Source organism: Mesoplodon densirostris, chromosome 1, assembly GCF_025265405.1.
Source record: "Mesoplodon densirostris isolate mMesDen1 chromosome 1, mMesDen1 primary haplotype, whole genome shotgun sequence".
Taxonomy (NCBI): Eukaryota; Metazoa; Chordata; class Mammalia; order Artiodactyla; family Ziphiidae; genus Mesoplodon; species Mesoplodon densirostris.
This window is the reverse complement of record NC_082661.1, coordinates 113,779,772-113,799,822: the sequence shown is the minus strand read 5'-3', so window position 1 is coordinate 113,799,822 and position 20,051 is coordinate 113,779,772. Positions and strand designations below refer to the sequence as shown.

At 39.8% G+C, this 20,051-nt stretch overlaps 1 protein-coding gene across 2 annotated transcripts in view; it reads left to right on the top strand.

The window, feature by feature from the left end:
- B3GALNT2 (beta-1,3-N-acetylgalactosaminyltransferase 2) overlaps positions 1-20,051 on the top strand; it is a 58,798-nt gene that overhangs the window by 11,717 nt on the left and 27,030 nt on the right. For both annotated transcript variants that reach the window (XM_060108080.1, XM_060108070.1), the window contains exons 2-4: positions 170-317; positions 13,024-13,124; positions 17,056-17,249. In XM_060108080.1, coding sequence (XP_059964063.1) covers positions 170-317; positions 13,024-13,124; positions 17,056-17,249 — 443 coding nt within the window. The remainder of the gene's footprint in view (positions 1-169; positions 318-13,023; positions 13,125-17,055; positions 17,250-20,051) is intronic.

Below are 20,051 nucleotides of genomic sequence, written 5' to 3'. Positions count from 1 at the left end.
TGGTGAGTTTTATGAGTGCTTTAGGTTTTTTATTCTTTGTATTTATTCGTATTTTCTGCAAATATGAACATATATTTATATTATCTTGTAATAAACATTTTTATGTTACATACTGAACTGAACAGTAATTGAGAAATGACATTTCTAATTTACTATTGCTTATTTCTAGATCAGTTGGCCTTACTTCCCCAGTGGAAATCTAGTCATTATGATGTGGTAGTTGGTGTGCTGTCAGCCCGCAATAACCATGAACTTCGCAATGTGATAAGAAGCACCTGGCTGAAGCATTTAGTACAACACCCAGCATTAAGTCAACGGTACGTTTTTTGTTTTTTTGTTTTTTTTTGGCTGCATTGGGTCTTCATTGCTGCACGTGGGCTTTCTCCAGTTGCGGCGAGCGGGGGCTACTCTTCATTGCAGTGCACAGGCTTCTCATTGCAGTGGCTTCTCTTGTTGAGGAGCACGGGCTCCAGGTGTGCACACTTCAGTAGTTGCAGCACATGGGCTCAGTAGTTGTGGCACGCAGGCTCAGTAGTTGTGGCGCACGGGCACAGTTGCTCTGCGGTGTGTGGGATCTTCCCGGACCAGGGCTCGAACCCGTGTCCCCTGCATTGGCAGGCAGATTCTTAACCACTGCGCCACCAGGGAAGCCCCAACGGTAGGTTTCTTGAGTTCACACCTTGCGTGATGTATTGAATAAGTGTTCTGAAAAATCTCTTCTTGGAGAGTCAGAGGTGCTAATTCAGATGTATGACCTCTTTTCCTCAGAGAAATGACTATTCCATTTTGCTTTTCCTCCACGTAGTTGAGCCCAAAAAGTAAATTTAACCAAGATTTTAAGCCAAAAGAGATACACTTAATTTTTTTCAGTTCTGTATCATTTGGTTGTGTGTGATCTGCGGTTTGTATAGTTTGCCATACTCTTTTTTCCGACCACCCTTCCAGGCCTGAGCTTGGGTAGCACGTCACATGTTGGCATTAGATGGCTCGGTTGTTGGTTAGGAACCCAAGGCCTTAGTCTTCTCAGGGAAAGCAGCCTCTGAAGATTATATAGTGAGGGACTAGTGGAAGCGAAGCATGGAAGTTTCGACTTCTAGTTATGTGACGATTCTTCTCTGCTTATGCGAAGTCACTGATAAGCAGAGAAGGCCCTCAGGATTGCATTCAGCTGGCACGCTTGTGACTGAGTAGCTATACGAGGGAATCACAGTTGTGAATTTTCTTGCCACCAGTAGTGAACATTTATAGATTTCCTATCTTACTCATAGCCCCTTTTTTTTAACATCTTTATTGGAGTATAATTGCTTTACAATGGTGTGTTAGTTTCTGCTGTATAACAAAGCAAATCAGCTACATGCATACATATATCCCCATATCCCCTCCCTCTTGCATCTCCCTCCCTCCCACCCTCCCTATCCCACCCCTCTAGGTGGTCACAAAGCACGGAGCTGATCTCCCTGTGCTATGTGGCTGCTTCCCACTAGCTAGCTATTTTACTTTGGGTAGTGTATATTTGTCCATGCCACCCTCTCACTTTGTCACAGCTTACCCTTCCCCCTCCCCATATCCTCAGGTCCATTCTCTAGTAAGTCTGTGTCTTTATTCCTGTCTTACCCCTAGGTTCTTCATGGCATTTTTTTTTCTTAGATTCCATATATATGTGTTAGCATACAGTATTTGTCTTTCTCTTTCTGACTTACTTCACTCTGTATGACAGACTCTAGGTCCATCCACCTCACTACAAATAACTCAATTTCGTTTCTTTTTATGGCTGAGTAATATTCCATTGTATATATGTGCCACATCTTCTTCATCCATTCATCCGATGATGGACACTTAGGTTGTTTCCATGTCCTGGCTATTGTAAATAGGGCTGCAATGAACATTTTGGTACATGACTCTTTTTGACTTAAGGTTTTCTCAGGGTATATGCCCAGTAGTGGGATTGCTGGGTCATATGGTAGTTCTATTTGTAGTTTTTTAAGGAACCTCCATACTGTTCTCCATAGTGGCTGTACCAATTCACATTCCCACCAGCAGTGCAAGAGTGTTGTTCCCTTTTCTCCACGCCCTCTCCAGCATTTATTGTTTCTAGATTTTTTGATGATTGCCATTCTCCAGTGTGAGATGATATTTCATTGTAGTTTTGGTTTGCATTTCTCTAATGATTAATGATGTTGAGCATTCTTTCATGTGTTTGTTGGCAATCTGTATATCTTCTTTGGAGAAATGTCTATTTAGGTCTTCTGCCCATTTTTGGATTGGGTTGTTTGTTATTTTTGTTATTGAGCTGCATGAGCTGCTTGTAAATTTTGGAGATTAATCCTTTGTCAGTTGCTTCATTTGCAAATATTTTCTCCCATTCTGAGGGTTGTCTTTTGGTCTTGTTTATGGTTTCCTTTGCTGTGCAAAAGCTTTTAAGTTTCATTAGGTCCCATGTGTTTATTTTTGTCTTTATTTCTATTTCTCTAGGAGGTGGCTCAAAAAGGATCTTGCTGTGATTTATGTCATAGAGTGTTCTGCCTATGTTTTCCTCTAAGAGTTTGATAGTTTCTCACCTTACATCTAGGTCTTTAATCCATTTTGAGTTTATTTTTGTGTATGGTGTTAGGGAGTGTGCTAATCTCATACTTTTACATGTCCCTGTCCAGTTTTCCCAGCACCACTTATTGAAGAGGCTGTCCTTTCTCTGCTGTACATTCCTGCCTCCTTTATCAAAGATAAGGTGACCATATGTGCGTGGGTTTATCTCTGGGCTTTCTATCCTGTTCCATTGATCTATATTTCTGTTTTTATGCCAGTACCATACTGTCTTGATTACTGTAGCTTTGTAGTATAGTCTGAAGTCCAGGAGTCTGATTCCTCTGGCTCTGTTTTTCGTTCTCAAGATTGCTTTGGCTATTCGGGGTCTTTTCTGTTTCCATACAAATTGTGAAATTTTTTGTTCTAGTTCTGTGAAAAATGCCAGTGGTAATTTGATAGGGATTACATTGAATCTGTAGATTGCTTTGGGTAGTAGAGTCATTTTCACAATGCTGATTCTTCCAATCCAGGAACATGGTATATCTCTCCATCTATTTGTATCATCTTTAATTTCTTTCATCAGTGTCTTATAATTTTCTGCGTATAGGTCTTTTGTCTCCTTAGGTAGGTTTATTCCTAGATACTTTATTCTTTTTGTTGCCATGGTAAATGGGAGTGTTTTTTTGATTTCACTTTCAGATTTTTCATCATTAGTGTATAGGAATGCCAGAGATTTCTGTGCATTAATTTTGTATCCTGCTACTTTACCAAATTCATTGATTAGCTCTAGTAGTTTTCTGGTAGCATCTTTAGGTTTCTCTATGTATAGTATCATGTCATCTTCAAACAGTGACAGCTTTACTTCTTCTTTTCCCATTTGGATTCCTTTTATTTCCTTTTCTTCTCTGATTGCTGTGGCTAAAACTTCCAAAACTATGTTGAATAATAGTGGTGAGAGTGGGCAACCTTGTCTTGTTCCTGATCTTAGTGGAAATGCTTTCAGTTTTTCACCATTGAGGATGATGTTGGCTGTGGGTTTGTCATATATGGCCTTTATTATGTTGAGGAAAGTTCCCTCTATGCCTACTTTCTACAGGGTTTTTATCATAAATGGGTGTTGAATTTTGTTGAAAGCTTTCTCTGCATCTATTGAGATGACCATATGGTTTTTTTCCTTCAATTTGTTAATATGGTGTATCACATTGATTGATTTGCATATATTGAAGAATCCTTGCATTCCTGGAATAAACTCCACTTGATCATGGTGTATGATCCTTTTAATGTGCTGTTGGATTCTGTTTGCTAGTATTTTGTTGAGGATTTTTGCATCTGTGTTCATAAGTGATATTGGCCTGTAGTTTTCTTTCTTTGTGACATCCTTTTCTGGTTTTGGTATCAGGGTGATGGTGGCCTTGAATGAGTTTGGGAGTGTTCCTCCCTCTGCTATATTTTGGAAGAGTTTGAGAAGGATAGGTGTGAGCTCTTCTCTAAATATTTGATAGAATTCACCTGTGAAGCCATCTGGTCCTGGGCTTTTGTTTGTTGGAAGATTTTTAATCACAGTTTCAATTTCAGTGCTTGTGATTGGTCTGTTCATATTTTCTATTTCTTCCTGATTCAGTCTTGGCAGATTGTGCATTTCTAAGAATTTGTCCATTTCTTCCTGGTTGTATCCTACTGTCCATTTTATTGGCATAGAGTTGCTTGTAGTAATCTCTCATGATCTTTTGTATTTCTTCAGTGTCAGTTGTTACTTCTCCTTTTTCATTTCTAATTCTATTGATTTGAGTCTTCTCCCTTTCTTTCTTGATGAGTCTTGCTAATGATTTATCAATTTTGTTTATCTTCTCAAAGAACCAGCTTTTAGTTTTATTGATCTTTGCTATCGTTTCCTTCATTTCTTTTTCATTTATTTCTGATCTGATCTTTATGATTTCTTTCCTTCTGCTAACTTTGGGGGTTTTTTTGTTCTTCTTTCTCTAATTGCTTTAGGTGCAAGGTTAGGTTGTTTATTCGAGATGTTTCCTGTTTCTTAAGGTAGGGTTGTATTGCTATAAACTTCCCTCTTAGAACTGCTTTTGCTGCATCCCATAGGTTTTGGGTTGTCGTGTCTCCCATTGTCATTTGTTTCTAGGTATTTTTTGATTTCCTCTTTGATTGCTTCAGTGAACACTTCGTTATTAAGTAGTGTATTGTTTAGCCTCTGTGTGTTTGTATTTTTTACAGATCTTTTCCTGTAATTGCTATCTAGTCTCATAGTGTTGTGATCGGAAAAGATACTTGATACAATTTCAATTTTCTTAAATTTACCAAGGCTTGATTTGTGACCCAAGATATGATCTATCCTGGAGAATGTTCCATGAGCACTTGAGAAAAATGTGTATTCTGTTGTTTTTGGATGGAATGTCCTATAAATATCAATTAAGTCCATCTTGTTTAATGTATCATTTAAAGCTTGTGTTTCCTTATTTATTTTCATTTTGGATGATCTGTCCATTAGTGAAAGTGGGGTGTTAAAGTCCCCTACTATGAATGTGTTACTGTCGATTTCCCCTTTTATGGCTGTTAGTATTTGCCTTATGTATTGAGGTGCTCCTATGTTGGGTGCATAAATATTTACAATTGTTATATCTTCTTCTTGGATTGTTCCCTTGATCATTATGTAGTGTCCTTCTTTGTCTCTTCTAATAGTCTTTATTTTAAAGTCTATTTTGTCTGATATGAGAATTGCTACTCCAGCTTTCTTTTGGCTTCCATTTGCATGGAATATCTTTTTCCATCCCCTCACTTTCAGTCTGTATGTGTCCCTACGTCTGAAGTGGGTCTCTTGTAGACAGCATATATATGGGTCTTATTTTTGTATCCATTCAGCCAGTCTGTGTCTTTTGGTGGGAGCATGTAATCCATTTACATTTAAGGTAATTATTGATATGTATGTTCCTATTCCCATTTTCTTAATTGTTTTGGGTTTGTTATTGTAGGTCTTTTCCTTCTCTTGTGTTTCCTGCCTAGAAAAGTTCCTTTAGCATTTGTTGTAAAGCTGGTTTGGTGGTGCTGAATGCTCTCAGCTTTTGCTTCTCTGTAAAGGTTTTAATTTCTCTGTCAAATTTGAGTGAGATCCTTGCTGGGTAGAGTAATCTTGGTTGTATGTTTTTCTCCTTCATCACTTTAAATATGTCCTGCCAGTCCCTTCTGGCTTGCAGAGTTTCTGCTGAAAGATCAGCTGTTAACCTTATGGGGATTCCCTTGTGTGTTATTTGTTGTTTTTCCCTTGCTGCTTCTAATATGTTTTCTTTGTGTTTAATTTTTTTTTTTTTTTTTTTTGCGGTATGCGGGCCTCTCGCTGTTGTGGCCTCTCCCATTGCGGAGCACAGGCTCCGGACGCGCAGGCTCAGCGGCCATGGCTCACGGGCCCAGCCGCTCCGCGGCATATGGGATCCTCCCAGACCGGGGCACGAACCCGTATCCCCTGCATCGGCAGGCGGACTCTTAACCACTGCGCCACCAGGGAGGCCCTGTATTTAATTTTTGACAGTTTGATTAACATGTTTCTTGGCCTGTTTCTCCTTGGATTTATCCTGTTTGGGACTCTCTGTGCCTCCTGGACTTGATTAACTATTTCCTTTCCCATATTAGGGAAGTTTTCAACTATAATCTCTTCAAATATTTTCTCAGTCCCTTTCTTTTTCTCTTCTTCTGGAACCCCTATAATTCGAATGTTGGTGCGTTTAATGTTGTCCCAGAGGTCTCTGAGACTGTCCTCAATTCTTTTCATTCTTTTTTCTTTATTCTACTCTGCAGTAGTTATTTCCACTATTTTATCTTCCAGGTTACTTATCCGTTCTTCTGCCTCAGTTATTCTGCTATTGATCCCTTCTAGAGTATTTTTAATTTCATTTATTGTGTTGTTCATCGTTGCTTGTTTCATCTTTAGTTCTTCTAGGTCCTTGTTAACTGTTTCTTGTATTTTCTCTATTCTATTTCCAAGATTTTGGATCATCTTTTTTTTTTTTTTTTTTTTTTTTTTTGCCGTAAGCGGGCCTCTCACTGTTGTGGCCTCCCCCGCTGCGGAGCACAGGCTCCGGATGCGCAGGCTCAGCGGCCATGGCTCACGGGCCCAGCCGCTCCGCGGCATATGGGATCCTCCCAGACCGGGGCACGAACCCGTATCCCCTGCATCGGCAGGCGGACTCTCAACCACTGCGCCACCAGGGAGGCCCTGGATCATCTTTACTATCATTACTCTGAACTGTTTTTCACGTAGACTGCCTATTTCCTCTTCGTTTGTTAGGTCTGGTGGGTTGTTATCTTGCTCCTTCATCTGCTGTGTGTTTTTCTGTCTTCTCATTTTGCTTATCTTACTGTGTTTGGGGTCTCCTTTTCGCAGGCTGCAGGTTCGTAGTTCCCGTTGTTTTTGGTGTCTGTCCCCAGTGGCTAAAGCTGGTTCAGTGGGTTGTGTAGGCTTCCTGGTGGAGGGGACTAGTGCCTGTGTTCTGGTGGATGAGGCTGGATCTTGTCTTTATGGTGGGTAGGTCCACATCTGGTGGTGTGTTTTGGGGTGTCTGTGGCCTTATTGTGATTTTAGGCAGCCTCTCTGCTAATGGGTGGGGTTATTTTCCTGTCTTGCTAGTTGTTTGGCATAGGGTGTCCAGCACTGTAGCTTGCTGGTCGTTGAGTGAAGCTGGGTGCTGGCGTTGAGATGGAGATCTCTGGGAGATTTTCGCCGTTTAATATTATGTGGAGCTGGGCGGTCTCTTGTGGACCAGTGTCCTGAAGTTGACTCTCCCACCTCAGAGGCACAGCACTGACTCCTGGCTGCAGCACCAAGAGCCTTTCATCCACACGGTTCAGAATAAAAGGGAGAAAAAGTAGAAAGAAAGAAAGAAAGGGAGGGAGGGAGGAAGGAAGAGAGGATAAAAGAAAATAAAGTAACATAAAATAAAGTTATTAAAAAAATTATTAAGAAAAAAATTTTTTAAGGAAAAAAAAATTTTTTAAGGAAAAAAAAAAACGGACGTATAGAACCCTAGGACAAATGGTGGAAGCAAAGCTATACAGACAAAATCTCACACAGAAGCATACATATACACACTCACAAAAAGAGGAAAAGGAGAAAAAATAATAAATCTTGCTCTCTAAGTCCACCTCCTCAATTTGGGATGATTCGTTGTCTATTCATATATTCCACAGATGCAGGGTACATCAAGTTGACTATGGAGATTTAATCCGCTGCTTCTGAGGCTGCTGGGAGAATTTTCCTTTCTCTTCTTTGTTCGCACAGCTCCCCTGGGCTCAGCTTTGGATTTGGCCCCGCCTCTCTGTGTAGGTCGCCTGAGGGCGTCTGTTCTTCGCTCAGACAGGACGGGGTTAAAAGAGCAGCTGCTTCGGGGGCTCTGGCTCACTCAGGCCCGGGGTTGGGGGGAAGGGGCACGGATGCGGGGCTAGCCTGCGGCGGCAGAGGCCGGCGTGACGTTGCACCCGCCTGAGTCGCGCCGTGTGTTCTCCCGGGGAAGTTGTCCCTGGATCCCAGGATGCTGGCAGTGGTGAGCTGCACAGGCTCCCCAGAAGGGAAGTGTGGAGAGTGACCTGTGCTTGCACACAGGCTTCTTGGTGGCGGCAGCAGCAGCCTTAGCGTCCCATGCCCGTCTCTGGGGTCCGCGCTGATAGCCGCATCTCGTGCCATCTCTGGAGCTCCTTTAAGCTGCGCTCTTAGAAAAAGTCTCTTGTCTCTTCGGCAGCTCCAGACTTTTTCCCGGACTCCCTCCCGGCTAGCTGTGGTGCACTAGCCCCCTGCAGGCTGTGTTCGCCGCCAACCCCAGTCCTCTCCCTGGGATCCGACCGAAGCCCGAGCCTCAGCTCCCAGCCCCGCCCGCCCCGGCGGCCAAGCAGACAAGCCTCTCAGGCTGGTGAGTGCCAGTCGGCACCGATCCTCTGTGCAGGCATCTCTCTGCTTTGCCCTCTGCACCCGTTGCCGCGCTCTCCTCCGCGGCTCCGAAGCTTCCCCCCTCCACCACCCACAGTCTCCACCCGCGAAGGGGCTTCTAGTGTGTGGAAACCTTTCCTCCTTCATGGCTCCCTCCCACTGGTGCAGGTCCCGTCCCTATTCTTTGTCTCTGTTTTTTCTTTTTTCTTTTGCCCTGCCCAGGTATGTGGGGAGTTTCTTGCCTTTCGGGAGGTCTGAGGTCTTCTGCCAGCGTTCAGTAGGTGTTCTGTAGGAGTTGTTCCACGTGTAGGTGTATTTCTGGTGTATCTGTGGGGAGGAAGGTGATCTTTGCATCTTACTCTTCCGCCATCTTCCCCTTGAGCCACTCATAGCAGCTTTCATTCCTTTTCAAGACAGGTTTCTCTAGTTCAGGATCCCAGTGATAATAGAACCTATTACCTAGCAAGTGAAAAAAAGGCTTCGGAGTCATCACTACCATCAGAACCACCTTGAAAACCTGCACTTCCTTTAACCTTTCCCATCTCAGAAAGTAATGACCCATCTCTTGCAGTTGCTCAGATGAAAACTTTGGTGTCTTATCTGTGAGTGGAGGAGTGAGTCCCCCTTGTGGGGTCTGTAAGGGTCGCTCCAGCACGGCAACGGGAATTACACTGGGAGAGGCATCGGAAGTGAAAGGATCTGTCATGCTCACAGGTCCTAGAGAGGGAGGCCCGGCACACCACATAGGGGGCCACATGGGAAGAGGGTCCAAGGAGCAGGCTCACCGAAGCAGGCGGGGAGCCGAGAGAGAGTGAGGACCCGTGGGCAGGTGTCTTTACTTGGGGTCAGGGTGGAGTGTACATGCAAAAGGCATGAGGGATTTCATTGTTGGGTTTGAATGTCACAAGGTCACTGTCAGGGGAGGGCAAGAAGGGGAACTTGTGGCAGGGACCAGCCTTGTCACCCAAGTGGGCCTGGTCATCTGGGCGGGTGGCTTCAGCCTGTTTGTGGGGATATTGAGGCGTCAGGAAAATATGAGGTTTTTACAATTTACAGAACAGTGTTATCTTGATCCTTCTTTGTCTCATATGCCACATCGGATCCATTAACATATCTTCTTGGCGCTACCTTACATTGTATCCAGAATCCAACTTCTCAACACCATTACCACAGCCATCAGAACCACCGTCCTGGTCTAGGCCACCATTACCCCTCACCTAGATTATTGCAGAAGCCTCTGTATCTGAATTTCCTGCTTCCACCTTTGATCCCCTGTGTTTTATTTTCCATACAGTAGGCAGAGTGATCCTTTTGAAATTAGTCAAATTATGTCAGTTTTCTGTTCATACTCCTCCACTGACTTCTCTTCTTGCTCAGAGTGAAATCCCAGGTCTTTACTGTGGTCTTTGACCTTATCTACATCTACTTCCCTGCCCTGGCCACCTCACTGTGCTTCAGTACCCTAAATGTGCTCCTGCCTCAGGGCCTTTGCACTTGCTGTTCCCCCTGCCTGTACCATTCCTCCACTGCATGTCCTCATGGCTCACTTCCTCACTTTCTTCAGGTCTCTGTTTAGATATCATAGCACTATTCCAACTCTGTCTTCCCTTACTTGACTTTATTTTTCTTTATAATACATATCACCAACTAGCATGTTTATTATATTTAGTTGTATATTTATAAATTGTCTTTCCTCACTGGACTATGTTTTATGATCATAGGGGCTTCAGCTTTTTTCATTGATGTATTTCCAGCACCTTGAACCTAACTTGGCACAGAGTAAGACATTCAAAAACTATTGAGGGAATGACTCAGAGCTAAATATAATGAGTAGAATTAACAGTCAGGCATTCACCAGTAATTTATTTGTTATCATAGCATTCTTACTTTAAATTTAGTAAGCTTGTTGATTTGTTTTATAAAAATGATGGGATACCTATATAAAAGCAGATATTAGCCAGAAACTTCATCCTGGGGCAGAGTAATTTTGTGGATCTAGTAAAACTATTGAAGATAGCTTAAAAAAACAAATTTGGTAAATATCTGCAATAATTTAACACATTTATTCATTTCTGTTTATACTTTTTTTCTAAATGCTAGTTGTTTATAAAAGGTATTCTGCCTTAATTGGCTGTTCGTAAAAGAAACCGTTTTCATTTCTGTGGTTATGGCTTACTTTCAGGTCTTGCATTTCACTGAAGGAGCCAGACTCCACATATATTTCAAGGACGCTATTTAATTAAAAGCCTTTGTAGTGAAGCTGTAACTTGTCAATTTCACAAGTATTTATTAAGTATCCTCTGTATACAGGTAGTATACTATGTATAGTAGAATACATAGATAAATACCTTATAGCCTGAGTCTTTATGGGGTCTTGGAGTTTAGTAGAAAGAAATAGATGTAATAGTGTAATAAAATGTTATATGTGCTGTGAATTAAATAGATACAAAATAGCTTGCAGAACTGCCGAGGTTATGGGTCTTTGGGAGTATCTGTTGCACATCTTTCTCAAAGAACGGGGCTTGAGGGCTTCCCTGGTGGCGCAGTGGTTGAGAGTCAGCCTCCCGATTCAGGGGACACGGGTTCGTGCCCTGGTCTGGGAAGATCCCACATGCCACGGAGCGGCTAGGCCTGTGAGCCATGGCCGCTGAGCCTGCGTGTCCGGAGCCTGTGCTCCGCAACGGGAGAGGCCACAACAGTGAGAGGCCCGTGTACCGCAAAAAAAAAAAAAGAAAGATTAAAGTGACAACTAAGGTATGTGACAGAACTCTACTCTTAGTCAATGAAGTGACGTCTTTGCTGAATCAGATGATAGGTTTTGAACAATGGAAGAGTATTTCCTAAATTTTTTGTACTATTCACAATGGAATGGCCACGAACATGTCACATTTTTAAGTTTGATCTGCAATACTAACATTTTCTCCATCACTTTAAGTCTAGACAATCAACAGAACAATAAATCAAACCCTTATTTGTAGGGCTTGCCAGTTTCCATGCTGTAAGTGTTCCCACCATGGCCAGTTTCAAGCAACTAATGTGATGTCTCTGAACACAGAGTTGGGGAAGTTAGGCAGTGGCACACCATTATAATATCCCCACCATATAGATACAATGGATACATATAATGTCAGAGATGATAGAGAAATAAATAAGAAATGATGAATTTGAGCATTTATTTCCTTTGTTTTTAATATAATATATTTAATTGTAAGTTTATAAATTTAATTTTTAATAAAAGCTGTGCTTAATAACCAGCTCACAAAATTCTTGAAAATTTTGCAGTTGGCCCTCATGACCCAGTAGGAGCAGGCTGTAGTACACAGCTGTCTGTGGGCTGTCTAGGTGAAGACATACGATGAATTCATGGATCTTTTCCTTAGAAGTTGGGTCTAAACTAGAGATGCTAATTCAGGAATCATTCCCAGGCTGGTTGAAGCCTTGGGGATAGAAATTGTCCAGGGAGAGCAAGTGGAAAGAGTGAGTCGAATGAGAAGCGACCCCAGGGCAAAGCCCTGGGGGGGGCATATCCACTCTAATGGATGAGCTGGGCAGGAAGAGCCAGGGAGCCCACTGAGCAGGGCCACATGGAGAAAGAGAGCTTTCTAAGGAGACCTGCATTGTTGAGCCCCAGAGAAGCCAAGTAGGGAAGGGTTGAAGAGTGTCTGTTGACTGAACAGCAGATTGCTAGTTGTATTGGTGGTAGACATCTCGGTGGAAGTGGTGGGTACTGAAGCTAAAATTTCTGTTTTATAAAATGAGTGGGAAATGAGAAACCAGAGGCTGCAATTTTAGATGTTCCTTTGTAGGACTTCACTGTAAAGGAAATGATGGGGATGAGGACAGATGGTAGGTGGATAGAAATTAATGTCAGACTTCATCGTATTTATAATGTGTAGGGAAGGAGCCATGGGTTACAGGTGGCTAGTGAAGCAAGGTCTAGGAGAGGAGAGGTCCTCTTCTGGGATAGAAAGACTACTCAAGCAAAAGGAACACTTTGTGAAATAGAAGAAAGTGAGTGAAGGAGATTGCAGGTATAGATGTGTTTTTACGTGTGGGCATGAGAAGTTGACTTTACCGTAGTTTGCCGTTAAATGGCATGAGCATTTGCTGGTGGCCAGGCCGAACGTACTCATGCTTGCTTTAATGTAGTCCTGCAGTAGAGGGCTTACACATAAGTCACTTGGTAGTTAGCAACTCCTAGTTTGCCTGTTTCCCCTTTTTGCTAGACTAGAAGAATTAAGTTAGGGGCTTCCCTGGTGGCGCAGTGGTTGAGAGTCCGCCTGCCGATGCAGGGGACATGGGTTCGTGCCCCGGTCTGGGAAGATCCCACATGCCGCGGAGCGGCTGGGCCCGTGAGCCATGGCCGCTGAGCCTGCGCATCTGGAGCCAGTGCTCTGCAACGGGAGAGGCCACAACGGTGAGAGGCCCGTGTACCGCAAAAAAAAAAAAAAAATTAAGTTAGTATTAATCCTAATAAATACTTGTGTCTCAAAGTAAACCTCTGAAATGGGCATGAGGAAACGTGCATGTGCAAGGTGAAGATCAGTAACTGATGTTAATGCCAACACATCTCTCAGTGTGCTTGTGAAGTTCATAATAGGTGCTCATGGCTGTGAGGTGCCTGTGGAAGACAGGGAAGATCCTTATTCCTGCAAACTACTCAACATCACGAATCCAGGTAAGTCTTCTTTTTCCTCAGCCTTATGACTGCTGTATACACTGGTCTTCCCTTACCCACGAGGGATACATTCCAAGACCCCCCGTGGATGTCTGAAATCCTGCTAGAACCAAGTATACCATGTTTTTTCCTGTTCATATATACCGATGATAAAGTTTAATTTATAAATTAGGCACAGTAAGAGATTAATAACAGTAAGTAATAGTAAAATAGGACAATTACAACAACATACTATAATAAAATTTATGTGAATGTGGTCTCTCTCTCTCAAAATACCTTATTGTACAAACTTAATGCCTTTTCCATTTAACTAAGCACTTTTCCCGCACGTAGTCATAACTTTGGCCGTTTGAAGTGTGACAGCAAAATTAGCACACATTTCTTTTTCCTTGTTTACAACTTCACAGATAGAATATTCTTGCGGTAGATCTTAGCAATCTCAGCATATGATTTTTTTTTTTCCTTATTAAGTGGAGAACTTTTACCTGTTCACTTGAAGGAAGCACTTCATGGCTTCTCTTTAGCATATCCGAATTGCCAGCATCACCACTCTTGCGCTTTGGGGCCTTAGTTGAGTAAAATAAGGGTGACGTGAACACAAGCACTGTGATGCCTTGAGGGTCGGTCTGACAACTGAGGTGGCTACTAAGTGACTCACGGGTGGGATATGCTGGACAAAGGGATGGGTCACATCCCAGGCAGGACGGAGATGGATGGCATGAAATTTCATCATGCTGCTCAGGACAGCATGCAGTTTAAAACTTATGAATTATTTCTGGAATTTTCCATTTAATATTTTTGGACCACAGTTAACTGTGGGTAACTGAAAAGCAAAACCACAGATGGCAGGTCGGGGAGGGGGGGATTACTGCACAGGTTTGATGTTGAGGAAGAGTTGTTGAGCTGAATAGTACCGTGGTCTGCTTTTAGCAGACTAAAATCAAACCTGCCTCAAAATGTAGCTTTCATCCTTCCTGACAGACTAACCACTCTAGGCATCTGTGAAGACTCTTCATAGATAGATACGTAATTTTAGGATCCAGGAGAGTTTATTTTTCAGTATGATTCAAACGCATCTGGAAATTCCTTAAGCATAGACAAATCCTGAGTTACTGAAGTTTAAACTTACGGAAAACTGCTGATTTCACCAGCCTGCTGATTTATAATAGCCTTGATACAAATATTGTGACTCAGCTTTCTCTAAGAATTATTGCCTAAGCTTCTGCAAAAGAAACAAATAGTAAAAAAAAAATTGAAAATACAAGTAATATTTTTTTATTCCTTACAGTTAAAAATTTGTGGTAGTTCTGATGAGGATGAAGAAAGGTGATCCTAATTAGGTTCTCCGTGTTACCAGGGAACCAATTTTAAAAAGTTGATAACTCTATACCTATATATCTTTATTTATTAGCATTTCCCATTATGTTCAGCTGTGGTTCTAAGGGAGATGAAACTCTCCCAAATCTTAAATGCACTGATTATGACTTCAGGTGTTTTAAGATTTGTCACACCTCTATAATTATGTGCACCTTGCCTTTGTAGGCAGCAGTAGTGTAATGGTTAAGAGCATGGGTTCTGGAGTCAGGCCTCCTGGCTTTAAATCTAGGCTGCATCATTTTCTAGCTGTATGACCTTCGAACAGTTATTTACTACTCTGCCTCAGTTTCGTCATCCATAAACTGGGGGTAAACAGTACTTACCTCATAGGGACTGACTTGAGGATGAAATACGTTGATACATATGAAATATTTAGAATAGTTCCTGGGACATGTTCAGTATTTAATATTGTTATTTTTAAAGGACCTGCCTTTTTATAAAATTGGGTTGCAATCAGCTTTTTAAATAAATTGGACCATATTTTCAGGTCTGCATTGTAAAGCAGAGGTTTCTTACTTAGGATGTCTATGCATTTAGTTAACAGTGTAAGCAAAATTTTGTGTATGATTGTTTTTTGTGGGGGAGAGGGTGCTTTAGCTTTCACTGGGGTCCCAAAGGGACCATGAACCTAATAAAATATTGTATCACTGATGATGTAAGAGTAGCCTAGAACAACTTATGTTTGAAATCCAAAACCAAGCCAAACCAAATTTTAAGAAACCTGACCTTTAGATTAATCAGACTTTTACTATTTTAAGTGCTATTATTCATTAATAGTAAAGGAGTGAAGTTTTTCACTAATAGAAAATTTTCATATATATAATACCTAGGTTACCAATTTTTAAAAATAGACATAACTAAATTACCATTGAACCTAATTTTATCTCTTTGATAATTTAAATGGCATTTAGATCTATTTAAATACCTTGAGGTCGCTGTGAACATGAATCATCATGATACTCTTGGATGTATAGAAGTTTGACTAATAGCATTATCAAAGCAGCAGGCTATCTTGTGTCCAAGTAGCTTGAAGTTCAAGGTACATTTGTTTTAGATAGGAAATAGTTGTGTTATAATGTGCTTAACCTACTGCCTTTAATGGACGTGCTTCACTTTGGATATCCTATTTACTGAGTATATTAAAGCAAAAAACTTTTGTTATTATCCACTATATTTGGAATCTAGACTCTCCGTCCAGTACTTGCCCCAGCCCATGACAAAATCTGTATCCTCCTTTTTTCCCTCCTGCTCATGTGTGTAATTGGGAAGGAGCCATCAATTCCATTTAGTCACATTTTATTGAGCATCTACTAAGTGTAAAATAGCATTCTAGGAACTCTAAAGTAGGGATCCAAATGATCTGCTGGAGTATGGGAAGAAAACAGGATTTCTTTTTATTTGAAAATAAAATGTAATCTTTATTAATATTGAATATATTAACTGACATTAATATGTGTATATTTTGTACATAAATATGACATTAATATGTGTACAAATGTTTTTAACTGATTGGGTTGTGTGATCTGTAAAGTTGGAAAGCCACAGCTCTAAAAAATACAAAGAACTTTGATAAAATAATCTTTTAAAATAAGTTTTTATGTTATTTCTCAAGGTGACACTGATATTCTCAGCCATATTAGCTGCTTCATGTAATCTATCCTGATTCATTTATGGAAACTGAGAAAATTTTCAAAAAAGGACTGTTTAAAAAAAAAAAGGACTGTTTTTGGCTTTGATTAGACAGCTCTGGGGGAATAGAAAAACCATGGAATTCTAAGTCAATAAATCTGGGTTTGATTCCTGGCTCTGCCACTTTCTGTGACCTTAATCAGATGCATCTCTGGGCCTCATTTTCTTAATCTGTAAACTGGAGATAATGTCACAACCACATAGAGTAGTTGTAAAGATTAAATATGATGGGAGGTGGCACATAGTAGGTGGTCAGAAATGCTTACTGTGTTTGATGTGCTTGTCTTTTTTTTTTAAGTCAGGAGAAAGTGATATGCTTAACATCTTTTATCAGTACTGTATAGCGCTATAAAGAGTTTTTCAGTGTTATTTGAAGTGATTTCAGTTACTTTCATATTGTGATAATTGCCCGACATCACAAAAATTGCTCAACAAGACGTAGGACTTTTGGAATTTGCAGAGCAAGACTAAATTTACTCATTATTTATGGCTGCAATTAGTAGTTTTTATTATCCCCATTTATCCAACCTTTCCTAATAGATGCCTTTAAATTTAATATTCCCCTGTAGCATTTATACATACAGACGCACACGTGTATTAAAAAAAGTTTATTAAAGTAGTTCTTATAATTAAATATTTTACTTAGATGTGGTTGAAAACTTCATTCTTAAATTTCAAAATGAGTCTTTTTTTCTTCTGGAAGCAGCCATATTTCTGAAGCACTTTAAAAATTTATTGCCATTTGTGAAAGAATTATATAACATATAATTATCTAGATTTTGCTATCAAGCCCACTTCATATTAGTAAAATAAAAGGTTGTTTTCGTTTGATTATGTAAAACTCCTTTTCTCATTACTTCCTTAGTTTTGAATCAGGAAATTGAAGCATTCAGTCTTTTGGAAGACACTTCATCAGGGCTCTCTGAGGACCGTGTTGTCAGCGTGAGCTTCCGAGTTCTCTATCCAATCGTTATTACCAGCCTCGGGGTGTTTTATGATGCCAGTGATGTGGGTTTCCAGAGGAACATCACTGTCAAGCTTTATCAAGCAGAACAGGAGGTATGCACTGCTTCGTACATGCTTTTCCCCACTTTTCTCTTTCAAAATCATCAGCTTTTCCTCATGGCAATGAGTAAGTAGGTTGGGAGACTTCCACCTTTCTTCCCTGACTGATTAGACACATTATAGTGTAATGTATTACAGTGCTAGTTTGAGGAGAGAATTCCAATGAATAAATGTGTTATACCTAGGAAAGGAGGAGTTGGACCAGATAAGAAATTTCCAACCTAAAATCCCCTAAATCCTAAGGAATTTCAAAAGTTGATAACGAATATTTAAAGTTTGGTACTTATAGGTATAAGCAAGTCTTATTGCCTCTTTCTTCCAACCCTAAAAGTCTATCACCATAATACAGGCTAACAGCTGCTTTAAATCTTTTTTGTAATAAGGGTGTAGAGGGAATAAAAGTTTAAAACAGCTAGACTTACTGTTTCTGATATTTGAGAAAACCTAATTTGTTCACAGAGTGTATCTGAAGGAGTGTAGCAAGGAATTGTATTTGAAAAGATCTGTCCCTGGGTTTTAAACTGCAGAAATCTTGAAAGAATTATACAATGAGCACCCGTATATCCACCACCTAAATTCTACAGTATTTTGCTATATTTGCTTTATGACATCTACAGTCATTCACTGATCTATCTTTTTTTTTAATCTTTTTTTAAAAATGTATTTTAGATTAACTTACAGGCATCAGTACCCTTCAACCCTAAACATTTTAGTGTGCATATAATTAACTAGACTTTAATATTTGTTTATGGTTTAAAAAAATTTAGAGTATAAGGTGCATTCAGTTTTTTAAACTGTGTAAACCTGTGTAATACAAACTCCTATTACCCTACCCCATTACCTAGAGGCAACCACTGTTCTTTTTTTTTTTTTTTTTAACATGGACTAGTTTTGCCTGTTGTAGGATTTCATGTATAAATAGAATCATATACTAAGCACTCTCCTGTGTAAGGCTTCTTTCACCCAACATAATGGTTTTGAAACTCATCCATGTCATTGTGTGTATCAGTGAATTTTTCCTTTTCCTTCTTTTAATTGCGAAGTTGTATTCCAACAATATATGATGTTTATGTGTTCTGTTGATGGGCATCTGGAATGTTTCCAGGGTTTTTCCTCCTTTATTCTGTTACTGTGATTAATTACATTTATTAACTTTGCAGTGTTAAATCAATTTCCTGTTCCTCTTGATCACAACATATTATTCTTTATATATTGCTGGAAATTGTATTTCTTGTGCATGGCATGTAGTTGGGTTTTCCTTTTTATCCAGTCTGGGAGTCTCTGCTTTTTACATGGAGGGTTATTCCATTTATATTTAATGCATTTATTAAAGTGGTTGGATTTCAGTTTTTCATTTTGCTATTTTCTGTTCTACTTTTTTTATTTGTTTCTCTTTTCCTCCATTTCCTGCCTGCTTTTGGGTTAATAGAGTATTTTTTACAATTCCATTTTAATTTTTCTGTTGTTCTTTTAGCTACAGTTCTTTGTACTATTATTTTGTGGGAGCTTGGTTGACATAAGAATTACAATATATATCCTGAACTTTACAGTCTTCTTTAAGTTAACATTGTACCCCTTCATGTAAAATATAAGAACCTTGCCACTGTAATTCCATTTACCATCCCCTGTCTTCTTTGCTCTAGTTGTCATATGCCTTATATCTATATGTGCTATAAATCCCACAACACAGTGTTACAATTTTTGCTTTAAACAGCTAACTGTATTAAAGTAATTTAGAGGAAAAAGCCTTTTATATTTGCCCACTTACTTACCATTCCTGGTGCTCGGTGCTCTTCATTCCTCCTGAATGTCTCCTTTGGCCCAAATCAAATCTTTTACCAATTTTTGTAGTGCAGGTTGACTGGTGATGAATTTGCTTAGTTTTCATTTTTCTGAAAATGTTTTTAATTTGCCTTTATTCTTCCCCTCCTTTATTTTTGTGGGATATTTTCTGGATATTGAAATTCTGGGTTGACTTTTTTTTCTTTTCAATATTTTGAAGATGTCATTCCAGTGTTTTCTGGCCTCCATTTTTTCTGGTGAGAAGTCAACCTTCCTTCATGTTGTTCCCATGTATGATGTATGTAATATGGGTTTTGTTTTGTTTTTTTCCTGGCTAATTTTAAGATTTTTCTCTTTATATGTATTTGGTTTTAAGCAGTTTGGCTGTGTTGTACCTTGGTGTGGTTTTTCTTTGTTCTGCTCAAGGTTTGCCAAGTTTTTCAATCCATAAATTTATGTCTTTTACCAAATTTGAGAAACTTTCAGCTCTTATTTCTTCAAAAAATTTTTCCCAGCCCCATTTCTCTCTACTCATTCTGGGATTCCAGTTACATGTATGTTAGACCTTTTGGTACTATCCCACAGATCACAAAACTGTTTTTTCTTTTTTTCAGTTTTTTCTCTCTTTTTCAAATTTGATGATTTCTGTTAATCAGTATTCAAATTTATTGACTCCTCTGTCATATCAAATCTGTTAAGCCTAGCCAGTGAATTTTTTTTTTAGATATTGTACTCTCTAGTTCTAGAATTTCCATTTAATTCTCTTTTGTAATTTATGTTTCTCTAAAATTTACTATTTTTCTAAATTCATTTTGAGCATATTTTCTCTGTGGGCTTGACCTTACTTGTAAAAAGAGTTTTAAAATCCTGTGTTTGCTATTCTAAATTGGAGTCATCTTGGCCTGTCTTCATTGATTATCATTGTTTCTCTTTCACATGGTAACATTTTCCTGTTTTATCTTACATCGAGTAACTTTGGATTATATCCTAGATATTGTGAATAATTCATTATAG